The sequence below is a fragment of the Aythya marila genome, assembly GCF_965140915.1.
Source record: "Aythya marila genome assembly, chromosome: 3".
NCBI lineage: Eukaryota > Metazoa > Chordata > Aves > Anseriformes > Anatidae > Aythya > Aythya marila.
This window is the reverse complement of record NC_139044.1, coordinates 52,506,066-52,519,298: the sequence shown is the minus strand read 5'-3', so window position 1 is coordinate 52,519,298 and position 13,233 is coordinate 52,506,066. Positions and strand designations below refer to the sequence as shown.

General features: G+C 38.4%; 1 protein-coding gene across 14 annotated transcripts in view; it reads left to right on the top strand.

Moving 5' to 3' along the window:
- The window catches only part of SYNE1 (spectrin repeat containing nuclear envelope protein 1), a 306,198-nt gene extending 298,068 nt beyond the window's left edge, over positions 1-8,130 (top strand). For 11 of the 14 annotated variants that reach the window (XM_082757645.1, XM_082757640.1, XM_082757651.1 and 8 more), the window contains one exon: positions 5,791-8,130. In XM_082757645.1, the coding sequence (XP_082613771.1) occupies positions 5,791-6,031 (241 nt within the window). In that variant the 3' untranslated portion in view covers positions 6,032-8,130. The remainder of the gene's footprint in view (positions 1-5,790) is intronic. The other 3 variants (XM_082757641.1, XM_082757652.1, XM_082757644.1) reach the window with 2 other exon arrangements.
- Positions 8,131-13,233: the final 5,103 nt, after the last annotated feature.

Sequence of the window (13,233 nt, the reverse complement as noted above, 5' to 3'; positions counted from 1 at the left end):
TTATAATGTGCTAATACTGCCATGGCTCATGCCAAGTGCTTGCATCCGTGTATTGCTCTGGGAGCAGCACTGCCCCATCACTCTCTGACCAGTAGAGAGCAGACTTGCAGCTACAGCTTTTTGCTTTCCACCTTGTCTTCAGCAACCTGTCATCTCTGCAGCTAACAGTGCTTCTGCATTCTTTGTTGTTGTCAGTGTGATACGTGTACTTTCACTCTTTTTCTGATCAAATCACTAGCCTCTATAGTTAAAAATAAAAAACAAAAGTAGCAGTAAATATGCAGGCATATAAATACACACTATATAAAGTGGAAGTCTTTTGCTATTTCAGCATCTTATGCAACGCAATAGGAACACGAAATAATCAGAAAGCATGATCAAAATAGATTTGTTCTTATAGTTAAGTCCCAAGTCTGATTTATTCTACATATAACATGAACTACTTCATTTTTAAACTAACTCCTGTTGAAGTGAAAGATTTAAGGTTGGAAAGAAAACATTAGATTTAATACAGTGATTGAGCAATAATCAGGCAGACAAAATATATCTTGAGAGTATTTTTTTCCCATAAGCAAAATAAAGGCTTTATTCAGGAAAATATAAATGAAATAAAGAATAAAATACCTAAAATTAGTTGTTTACATAACCACTTCTTTAAAAAAGTTTGAATCACGGGTATAGTTAGTTACTGTGAGTGAAGTGTCATAGTTACAAAACCACACAGCATAGCAGATAGAACAGATGGAGTATCTTTCACTACTGCCACTGACACTAAGAAGCTGCCTTGTTTTCAGGGATTTTTTATCTTTGAAACATGATGAAATCACAGAAAATAGTTGAAATACATACACACCATTTTTCTGTCTAATGCAGAAATAATTATTTTTTTCCAACTCCAGTCTGCTATGAAGCTTGGCATTTTGTTTCTCACAGGGAATGGGAGAAGGGAGGAGTGGGGCTTTACTCTGCAGCCATTAACATCTAGAAGGAACGGAGAATGTCTTCAGCAGATAAGCATGCTTGCACTAGCAACATTGTACTCAAGCAATGTATTGTGTGCATTCTTCCACTCTCCTGTATGGTCCAACAACCTCTGTCAACCTTTTGAGAAGGTTTCTGGTTGTAGGTGTGAGCAGCTGGCTCAGAGCACAGCTAGCAATGCTTTGCAGCTTTAAGATCAACCTCTATTCTAGCAGTGGCATTGGTGCGGCACCTTTCAGATCAAGTCTCTCCAGCACTGTTTATTAACACATCTTGTAGCGATACAACACAATGTTCAATTTGTCATTCAGACAAGCATGGAATACGAATGAGTCACTACTGAATAGGAAACTTAATCAAATGCGCAAGCCAGACAGGTTGTGGTTGAAGTATAATGTGGATTTAACTGATAAAGTAGTACAAGCTGTCACTGTGTTCTTTAATATTTTGACATGCCTCTGATCAGAGTACTTTGTGTTTGATCTTGCACTGGATCAGCAAACCCTGTTACAGTTTAGTATACAGGAGAAATAAAGTCAATTTTAAAATGTTTATCACATAGAGGATTGTGAGGGAAAGCTCATTTAAAAATTAGAGGGACTGTGTTTTCTGTATAACAAATGTGATATCATTTTGCCTTCCCTATTATTACAGCGAAAAAGAAAAGCAACCATAGTGTGGTGCTAAGCAAGGTATACGTTTAAACTAGATGTTACATTGTGGGTTTAATTAAATGCTGATTCGAGAGGTATTAGTAATGCTGTACTAAGTAGGAAAAGCAAATCCAAGAATCAACTTCTCTTCCTTCATCAATTTAATAGAGCTGTCATAAATGCACACCTGGATCTGTGCCTGTGGATTTTCTGAAGTGATTCAAATGTTAAAAAGATTAAAATAATTGTTCAATTTGCTCAGGAGTGTTTACATTGTCTCTCTTGAGCAGCTCTATTCAAGTCTTGGCGCCACAGTGCCAACCTCCATTTCCTGCTCTCCACAAGCCTCCCCATATGGCTCCTGGGTATTTAAATGTCACTTGCTGTTCCTGGAGCATACCAGGCCACAGCACTCTTCATGGCTTTAGCCACGTAATGTCGTTCAAACACGAGGTTTTCATTTACATGTAGATTACCATGGCTCTCCCTGTTTTCTTCCTCATTCTCACTTAGTGCCTGTTATTTTAACTTCATATTTATTTAACTTCAAATTTATTATTCAACTTCATATTTAACTTCTGTGAGCTTGAATTCATCTTTCAGAAGTATGATAACTAAATAATACCAACTTCTCCAGGTGAGGTCTGACTCATGCCATATAGAACATCATTAAATCAACCCCGTTCTCTTCTGGAAGTCTTGAACTGAAATTTTGAAATTGTTTTTGTCCCCTTTCACAGTTATGTTGCAGCATTGGATTTTGGTTATTTGTCAAATAACAGCTCTATATTTCTTTCTTCACTATCAGAGAGTGTTAGCTTCCAAATGCATAGCAGAAGTTTTTATTTCTACCTTGCATCCTGTACTCTTAAACTCCTTTTCCTACTTCTTAAGTCTATTTCTGATCTCCGGAGTCACTTCTTTCTTTGCAATAAGCTAATCCTATTTTGTATTTGTAAAGACTTCCAACTTCTGTCATAGAAATGAATTTTGCTGTTCTTATATTTTGTGCAGTAGTCTTTTCATAAATATATTAAACCAAGGCTCATCCTTGATTAACTCCAGTAATAACATCCTACTAGCCCAGTACTGCCACTCTCAACATAAGACTGTTGTCTGCATTCCATTAGTCAATTCCCCATTAAATTCAATTTAGTTATTCCTATCATTTGCCTGAATGATAAATTATTCTGTTATAATCTTTCAGATGTTTACTGCAATCCAGATAGATTAGTTCAACCATATTTTCATTGTCCAAAATAAATAAATAAATAAAATCAGTCATCGTTAAATGCAGGTACTCATCTGAGCTGAAATTAGACTTCAATTTGCCCATCTGATCTACAGCCTGGTAAATTAGCTTCTCCTCTCTTGAAATGCTTCAGAAAGAGTTCCAATTTCTCTGATATTAAAAACTCCCAAAGTAAGGGTAACTATTGCTTGCACTTCTTAGGTTAATGCATGAGATTTCTTGACATGAAGAAGCTTACATCTGGCCAGGTCTGCAGCTGTTCCTCCTTCTTTGTTGAGTTAGCAGGAATTATGTATGGAATGAGTAGCAGGTGGTCTTCCTTGCATCCAGAAACAGCATCCTGTGTGATAAATGGTGGAGCAGTCAGAAGAGAGAGCAGAAGATGCAAGCTCAAGAGAAAGAAATTACATTTTTTTCTCCAAACTGGCATACAATCCTTCAGTTTTCCCTTCTCCTGCTGGAGTAGATACGAGTTCTGCCTCTCACCAATAGTAAGCCTTTTTGTTAACAATGTATGGATATTTTTAACCATCTCTTCTTACCAAATCCATTAAACACTCTAAACTGAGCATTCCATTTTTCAATTATGTCCATTACAGAGGAGTACCTGCAATAAACAGTGACAGTACAGCACTTGAACGTTTTAGAATTTACCCTCTGAAGATGTTTTCATAATGATTCATTATTTGCTTTGTTGAATTGTTCCCATGCAGTATTAGAAACTGTTGTTCAACACCCTACTTCACTGCAGAGAAAGAGTATCAATATACTTTGCCATGAACTGTTTTAATTTTTGAAGGAGAATCTATGTTCCTTGCTGAGACCAGCCATGCAGTTTATACAGTTCAACTCTTTTTCCTGTCTGTTGTTTTTATTTTTTGTTTATTTTGTGTTTTTTTTAGTTTTTATTTTATTTTAGTAAATCACAAAGAAAAAAGTGCTGGATTGTGCTACAGCAACATTAGGAAAAGATTTAATAATAATAAAAACAACAACAAGAAGGTAGACGCTGACTTTGCCTTTTGATTCTGGTTTTTAGAAATTTCTTTTCTCTACTCATTATGAAACAGCAGTTAGCAACTGCAGAAATGCAACCTTTTTTGATTGGGATTAACAACATATGTACAATGAGAGCCTTGTAAATAGGTGGACTATGCAATCAAATTCTTGGAAGGTAATTAAGCACTCCTTGTTCCCTTTGTTCCTACCTCAGCCCATTAATTTTCTGTCTTGGCATTCTTGGACAGTAGAAGTCCCGATCTAATTGAACTTTAATATGGAATGCTCTGATGCTGTTAAATGTGCCATATCCTTTCAATGTGTTCTTTATAATACATGATCTTGCATAATTCAACAAGCAGCTTTCCATCCGGGCTACAATAATGTGGATTCAAACAACATGTGATCCATTGTTTTGATCATCCCTCCATCCTGGAATATTTAGGTCAAGTTAATCGTTTAGCTTTCCTGAAGTGCTGGAGGTTTGTTTCGTTTTGAATTGTTCTTGTTTTATGACAGTCTTACTTCTGTCTGGCTTTCTTGAAGTCTTCACAATGGAATGATACACATGTATGAACAAAATAATCTCAAGCACAGGAAGAAGTTTTTTCCTGAACATGTTGAAAGGTGGCCCTTGCCAAGCCTCATATAGTTTTGAAGATGATATTTTGGTTTTTGTATGCTTTCTCACATGGATTCAGATTTATCTGTGAGACAAGATCAAAAGGATAAAGAGATCAAGAAACCATCAAGACTTGCTTGACTGGGGAGCATCAGCAGACCTGATCTTCCATACCTTTAAGTTGAGACTAAGTGCATCTTTATGAATATTTTTATCTCTTAAACCCTAGCAAACTATAGGTTTTCTGGAGCTTCACAACCACAGCAGCTACACATATGGTTTGTAGCAACATATTTATCGCAAAATTCATGACATAACATTTTAATGGAAGGTTTCTTGAGACTAATGATTTGAAGGCCTGAAGTTCTTCCATTTTTGCCTAGTGCTAAAATACAATACTTTACCATGCCATTTAATTAGCACACTCGGATAACCCATGTTCTGATATCAACTTGCATAATCTCTCTTTTGAGTGTTCCACTTACCTCAAAAACCGTTGTCTATGTATTAGAGCTCTGTCAGTTTCAGTGAGAAAGGAAAATATGAAATCTGCTTCTTTATCCTTTATTAAAAATGTATTGGATTTTTGTGCTTAATTTGAAGTGACCAATTAGAAATGTTTGGAAATGTCTCCTATGGATTTCTGATAGATGTGTGTCATTTCAAGACAGATCCATAGACACAAGGGATGCAATCACTCAGATGTCCTGTCAGTTTAGCAAATAAGATTTTAACTGCTGATCCAATGCAAGATTTAAAATACAATGTGCTTTGTAGAAAATGAGTCCCCATTGCCTGAAGATTGGTGTATTAATTAACTGAATATTGATTTAACAGTATCTTATTGCATTATACACTTGTGGATAGAATAAAAAGAAATTAATTTATAAACTTCTGCAACCAAATACAGTTGCCATTTTAAATGAAGAGGATTTTTTTTTTAGGCAGTGTGCAGTAAGCATATGTGATAAGTATGTCCCACTTTTTATTTTCCCCTTCTCTAGAGCACAGTTAAGTGTAGAGTCTTCCTCATAACTGATGAAGGGGCTGTGGTGTCACAAAGCCCATTCCACTGTGATTATTATTATTTTTTTTTTTTTCTTATCCAGTCTAGAAACATGGGGTCTTTTAAGACAGCTGGGGAAATAGCATGTTCAGTGAAAGACACCTCTGCTGTTGTCAGTGTGTACAAATCCTAAACCAGCCTTCAGGGACAGCTGAGTATTTCAGTGCAACCTCTGCTGCAGTAATGTCTTATTCACCTGTCCATCTTCTTTTCTCAGGTCCATAAGAGGTGGCTCAGGTTCCTCCCCTTCTGAGGCCGGGCCAGCATGGCAGCACCCATCCTTCTTCCTCAGAGTTCTCAGAGCTGCTCTGCCACTTCAGCTCCTTTTGCTGCTCCTGATCGGGCTGGCTTGCCTGGTACCAATGACCGAGGAGGACTACAGCTGTACTATGGCCAATAACTTTGCCCGCTCTTTCCACCCCATGTTAAAATACATGAATGGTCCACCTCCATTATGAAGTTGTGATACAGCAGGCGATCTTGCTGGAGTACTGGCTAGGTGGCAGGATGGTTTTAAAGGGCGACAGGACTCAGTGTTGCAGCTTTACCTGTCTGCTGCAGCCACCACTGTGTCCATACCATTCTCTACTGGCACTCACACAATAACAAATCAGTATATCAGTACCAAACTACGCAACATATTACCTGAGTAGCATTACTTCAGTATTTGCATCCGGGGCACTAAGGAAGATGTGACGTAAGTAAGAGAAATGTCCTTTTGTCCAGCATTCTGGATCTTTTAGCCACTTTATACCCAGGCCATTGCCCTGTACTATGCATAGCCAAGGACTTGATACTGTAGATCCTTTCCTGTTTGCTGCTCTATATGAGCTATTAGCCTGTATTTGTTAAATAACTTCTCAGTATCTACAGTATGCAAAATAACTAACGCTTAAGAAATTTTAGAGCATTTGTATCATCCAATTTTAAAGGATCTTGTATGGCACTGTATTATTCCCTGTGATTTCTGTTTTGGGCATGGTGATCTAACCTTTGCTTTGGATGTACAAGGTGTAAATCTGAGAAGCACTTTTTTAAGGTTTAAAAAATGGATGTAATAAATGAGATCATAAAAAAGTTTTATGAGGAAAAATGTTGAATGTCAAGTTGAAAAACGAAGAACATATTTATGTATGTACAGTTTGCTAAACCAAGTTTTGTTTGTATTCATTTCTTTGCATTTATTGTAGATACCATAAAATATTTTGTCTACGTGCTTTTTAAGGACAACTATGAAAACCTCTAAGTTTAGAATGAGATATGTATGGTATAAAAAAAATAGAAAACATTCATATGCTGCACCTCTAAGAAATTAAAAATGCTGTAACAATTTAACAGTATTGGCTATCTGTTAGAATAAAATCATCTGGAAAATGTGACAAATGGTAATTTACATGGGAAAGTGTTACACAAATTGTACAGTATTACTAGTTGAACTTCAGCATTTGGAGGATCCAAAATAAAGCTCCCTTTTCAGATAAGTGTAACATTTTCCTGGAAAGGATTTTGTACATCAACAAAATTCTTCAGTGTCTGAGACCTAGACTTAGATTGACACAAGTATATATTCTTCTCAAGACCTAGTTTCCTTCATTGGTATTCAGGATTTATGCTAGGCTAGATTAGTAGCTATAATCACTGATTCTGAGCAGACAAAAATAAATAATATACTTTCAGGGTATAAAAATGAGCTATTATTTGCAAGAAGTCTGACAGATTCATGGAATTGACCTTTCTTCTCTTTTCTGATATCAGTTTCTATGGTAACATAATGTATGTCAATGGTAATCAATGCACCTACATTCATAATTTGGTAGTTTGCTCACCTTTGACAGGTTAGTCCAGATCTCTGCATTCTTTAGACATCCTTTCATCAGCTGGTCCTTGTTTTCACTATCTAATTTTTTTTGTTGAAAGCTGTTTTTTTTTCTTTTTTAAAATAGAGAATTATTGAGGATAAAAAGAATAATTTAGTGAGGAGGATCTAAGGCTGTCTCTGAATTCTATTCCTCATTCTACTGTTGGTGATCTCATGGAAGCAGATGTTATCTAACGGGTAGTAGATAGCCTGTGATTATTAAACTATGAAAGAAAGTTTTATCTGCATAGCTGTCTGTTGAAGGAACCAGGAAAAAAAGGTCACAGGTGAGACCTGTGTTAATTTCTTAGAGTATTTAAAAATTGAGGGAGTTTTGAAGGCAGATGGTTAGGGGGGAGAGGGGAGTGCAAAGAAGAGAGTTCTGCTTGAATGATGTCAGATTCAATTAATAAAGTACTCTAAAATATAAAAGGTAGCACCTGGCCTGCTTTGACCTGCAACCTGACATTTGAATTTTGCCAGCTATTTTACCATTCTGTAGTCACGGTTTCCTGAAGTCTCTGTATGCATATATGACCTATTCAGAACTGAACTTTTTACCTTTTGACCCAACCCCTTCTTCTTTGCAGCTTTGCGTCTGTCACTATTGTTGATGGTTTGTCATCTTTAGCTTCCCCCTTATCTCTGTTTTTCTGTTGTTTGTCTCCAATAGTTAAAACATGAGTTTCTTGTAATAACCTGAGCATATGAGGGTCCATCAAACTTTCTCCTGTAGCTGGATGGCCTCTAACTCCAGAAAGCAAGATGCTACTGTGTTTCAAAAACTTCTGGGAAGCCCTACTTTACAGACCAGCAGTGTGAACTGTTTGCTTGTTTTGGATGGTGTTATTGATTCTTATGTGTACCTCCTTGACTCTTGCCCTTGCTGCCCTGTAGCTTATGTCTGAAGTGCAGAATGGATGAAAAAGAGAGCCCTGCTTATTGGAAGTTATAGAAGAAAGCAGAAGAGGTTTTTTTGTTGTGGTGGTTTTTGATTATTTATTCTTGTACTCAGCTTCATCCATGATCATTTTGATTCCTTACTGCATATATTGTCCTTGGAGAAGATTTTTCAGGTAGTTTAATATAAGTAGAAAAGGGTAAAGTTGGTGGAGACTAACATATGTATATATATTTTTTTTTCCATACTGATTGTCTAGGGAGAGCAGAATCCCTTGGTCAGCTGTTACAGCTGTTTCCACATTTCTGGCTTTCTGTTCCTTCACACTCTGTGTTACTCAGTGCTGTAATAGTCATCTTCCTCTCTATTCCTAGCTTCTTCTCTCCTTAGTGCTGTGGCCATTATTAACTACATCATTTTTCCACATTTCCTCCTTCAGCTAAAACTGCCATTTTGCCAACTGACTTTCTGCATGTCAATCATTTATCTGCAGATTCCTTTTATCTCACCCTATCCCTAGCCTTTGTCATTCAAATACTTGCTTTCAGAAGGTTTCACCAACAGATTTTGCTTTTTTTTTTTTTTTTTTTTTTAAATAACTTCAGCAAGCTTTTAGGGTTCTTCTAATTATAAGATCCTCTCAAACCATAACAACCGTTCTACAGGCTACTACCTACAGAAAATGACAGTTGCTCAGTTGTTAAAGAATTAAAAGGCTATGCAAGGGAGTTTTGAAAGTAAAGTGGTTACAAAAAATGGAGTAGTATGAGTGCATCCAAATATACACACGTATATAATGGCAGAAAGCAGTCTTCAGGAATCTTTGTTCTTCTGTTGTACAAGGTGAGAAGTGATAGATGTCCCTGAAAGTGCGAGATGAAAGGACAGCGTTGTAATCAGATCAGAGGGACTGCAATGGTATGAGAGGTCTGAAGCCATCCTATTGCATGATAATGACTTATTTTTGAATTCATCAAAATGAGTGTTCTGGGTGACTTTCAAAGATGGGGGGAGACTGAAGGGACATATGCAAGAAACTGGGACTGCAGCAAAGTAGCCAGGTGTGGTTGTCTCTAGTACTGCTGTTTTGTTATTTAGAAAGCTACGGACTTCTGCAAAATTTGTCTCTCTCAGGGTAGCTTTCTCTTTTGATGGTCTGAATGCCACACCCACTTCCCTTAGATCTAGGTAAGAACAGCCTTTTGTCTATAAAAGAAAGGCAGAACTTTTGCACCTCATTCATCCCAGTGGAGTCTGGGGAAGTAGTCACTAAAACTGGGGAAGTGATGGTGGGCAGAATGGTTCTGTCTTGTTCATAATGGTCATGCCTTCTTCTTTCCTCTCCCATGAACATGAAATGTTCGGTCTAGGAAGACTGAGAAAAAAAGTGATGAGCTGCAGAAGGAATAGAGGTTAACCTCATTAAAGAGGTAGGGCATAGCTGATGTGAGATCATAGGAACTTTTCATAATTAATTGATAATGAATTCATAATGCCACAGACCTGGAAAACACCTATTTGTAAATCCTACACCTCCTCAAGTATAGGAAGGTCAGTTTGTGAGCTGCCTCAAGGGAATCATAGGAAGTTTGTAATAGTATGTTAAGGGTCTCTTGAGTGCCAGCTCAAGCTTCTTACTTTCTAGTCTTCAATCTCAACTCTAGACAAAGCTTCCATCTGAACAGTTAAAGTGGTTTGAGAAACAGATTCCTCTAAAAGGAATTCCCAGCCCTGAACTGATTCCATTATGACTTCAAATGTGTTTTTGCAGAACTAGATCATGATCCTAAGAACTGGCACAAAGCAGTGAAAGCTGAAACAAATGCCCACAGGATGCCCAAACTTCACAGGATCCCATTAAAGCAAAAATCATTCAATAAGTAGCAGTGGCTTGAAGATCTAGCTTGAATTGCAAAGCTCAGTGTGGCATCAACATATGCATTAATCAGCATAGCATGAACTAGGGTTAATGGGGCAAGTGTAGGGGGAAAAAAGCACACCCAGAATACCCTCATCTAGCTCCAGCCCCCTGCCATGGTCAGGGATGCTACCCACTAGATCAGATTACCTAGGGCCTCATCTAACCTGGCCTTGAACACCTCCAGAGATGGGGCATCCACAGCTTCTCTGGGCAACCTGTTCTAGTGCCTCACCACACTCTGAGGGAAGAATTTCCTCCTAACTTCTAATTTAAACCTCCCCTCTTTCAGTTTAAAACCATTCCCCCTTGGCCTTATCATTATCTACCTGAGTAAAATGTTGTTCTCCATCTCTTTTATAATCCCTCTTTAACTATTCAAATGCTGCAACAAGGTCTTCCCAGAGCCTTCTCTTTTTCGGGCTGAACATCACTAGCTCTCTTAGCCTTTCTTCATAGGAGAGGTTCTCTATCCCTTTGATCATCATCGTGGCCCTCCTCTGGACCCATTGTAACAGGTCCACAGCCTTCTTGTGCTGGGGATCCCAGACCTGGATGCAATATTCCAAGTGGAGCCTAGTGGAGACTTAGGTGTAAACAAACTTTTTGAGAAACACACAAAGTAGAGTTTGAAATGCCCTGTGGTTGACATGCCCTTTTTCTAAAGCACCTCAGCTACTTGGAGTCTGCCAATAGGAGGGACTGAAGTTTAGTAACATGCCTTAAGCCTTGGCTGCAAAGCATAGGAAAACATGATACAGGAGCCACTGAACTCTGGGTCCAAGGCATGTGTTCAGGCCTAAAGAAAGTGCATGTAGACTCTGCATCTTGAGGAATGCCACTCATTGCTATATTATATCTTTCCCTTTTTCCATTGTAGATAAATGCAGCAGCTGCTGACATGCTGTAATCATCCCTGAAGCTTTATGCATCTTGTAACTGTGAACCCCACTTACCAGGCTTGAAGTTACCTCATAAATAGTGGGTGTTTAAAGGTGTAATGGAAACTATTACCTCAGTAACTCCAGAATGTGTAGTAATATCAAGACATCATCTGCTCTATACTTATAACAATAAAAGTGCAAAATAATGAGCTCTATTTTCCCTGAGCTTACAGCACCTTTTTATGTAGTTTAATTTGTGGGCTGTGCTTTACAAAATCCGAAGGGCAATATTTAGAAATGTCTGCTGGTGTTAGTACAAGTGATCTTAATACGACAGAAATAGTGTACCTTTGTTGCTCATAGCTGTGAACCTGATGATAACCATTGCCTATCCTCTCACTGTTCCAACAGTGGTAACAGCTTCATTCCGCATCACATCAATAATCAGTCTACACTAGTTTGCCATCCTTCCAGTTCCCCTGTAAATCCAATTCCCCTGTGAATACATGTAGTTTGGCCTTTTCTTCTTAGAGCTTTCTCCAACAGCTGGTCATTGAACCAGGACAAAGCACTTGAGAATGTTGTATGAATGATCACCCCCACCCCTCTTAGTCTTGTGCTTTTTGTGGTTGAGAAATCTGTTTACAACTGATAGCATCTCTCCACATGATCATCATCATCATGTGCATCTGAGTGCGTGTTCAAAGGCATAACAGAAACTCAGTTCTCACACTCTTCAAACTACAGATCCTATCAGGATTTAGTGAGTATTGGATGATTCTGGGAGATAAGAACAGAGTTGAGAAGAAGAAATGCAGACTGCAACTGCAGAATTCAACAGAACCAGTGCTATGCTGGGGAAGGGGAGAGTTGCAACACTTATCTTGTGTGTTGGGGGAAAAAGGGTCCACCTTATATTCAGAGGTTTCACTACAGAAGGCTTCAGCCCAGTAACCTTGATGCCACCTTACTTAATTATAAGAATCTGAATTCTATTAAATGATTTCTCTAAAAACAGACAGGTTCTGAACAGCTGTGATTTTTATTGTTTGCTTAATATGGTATTCAGAAATAGAAATGGTCAAAACCGCTTGGTTCAGTAAATACCTATTTAAAGATCTGAGGTATACCAAATTGACTTGACCACAATGAGGTCTGAATAAAACAATAGCACATTTAATGGTTGAAAGAGTGAGGAGGCTTGTTGTCTACTTCCTGTAACAGAGGTGGCAGGTAATTTAAGCCATTGTCTCAGAGGGTCCCCTGACCATTGGACTGCATGTTAAAACACACGGTTGCAATTCAGTTTTAACTCCTTCAATTAAACTCAAAGCATTGTGCAGTCAGGTGTGCAGACCGTGGGGGCAAAGCAAGAAGAAACTGCAGAACTGAAGTTTTCTTTTTTTATTATTTTCAGGTTTAATGTAAATGAAAAATAATCCTGCAAAGGCAGAGTGGAACTCAAACTTTTCTGGCCTCATAAATGAACTTGTAGGCTTTGAAGTGTTCTACTGTAAGTCTCACTGCAAAGTGGGTAGCATTTTTTACTTTCTTCTACAGTACAATGTTCTTGTTTTACCTTTCTGTGGACAACATGTACTCAAGAGGTGAGTAGAAAACAAGAGAAGCAGCTATCATGAAGCAAATCTTCCTGCCTTAGCAAGGGGCATTTGGTCTTGGTTTGTACAAGGCCTAAATATCCTACAGTCCCAAACACAGAATCATAGAATCATAGAATATCCCGAGTTGGAAGGGACCCATAAGGATCAAGTCCAACTCCTGGCACTGCACAGGTCTACCCAAAAGTTTAGACCCTGTGACTAAGTGCACAGTCCAATTGTTTTTTAAATTCAGACAGGCTTGGTGAAGTGACTACTTCACTGGGGAGCCTGTTCCAGTGTGCAACCACCCTCTCGGTGAAGAACCTCTTCCTGATGTCAAGCCTAAACTTCCCCTGCCTCAGCTTAACACCATTCCCGCCGTCCTATCACTGGTGTTTACAGAGAATAGGTCACCTGCCTCTCCCCTCCCGCTCTCGAGGAACTTGTAGACCGCAGTGAGGTCCTCCCTCAGCCTCCTCTTCTCCAGGCTAAAAAGGC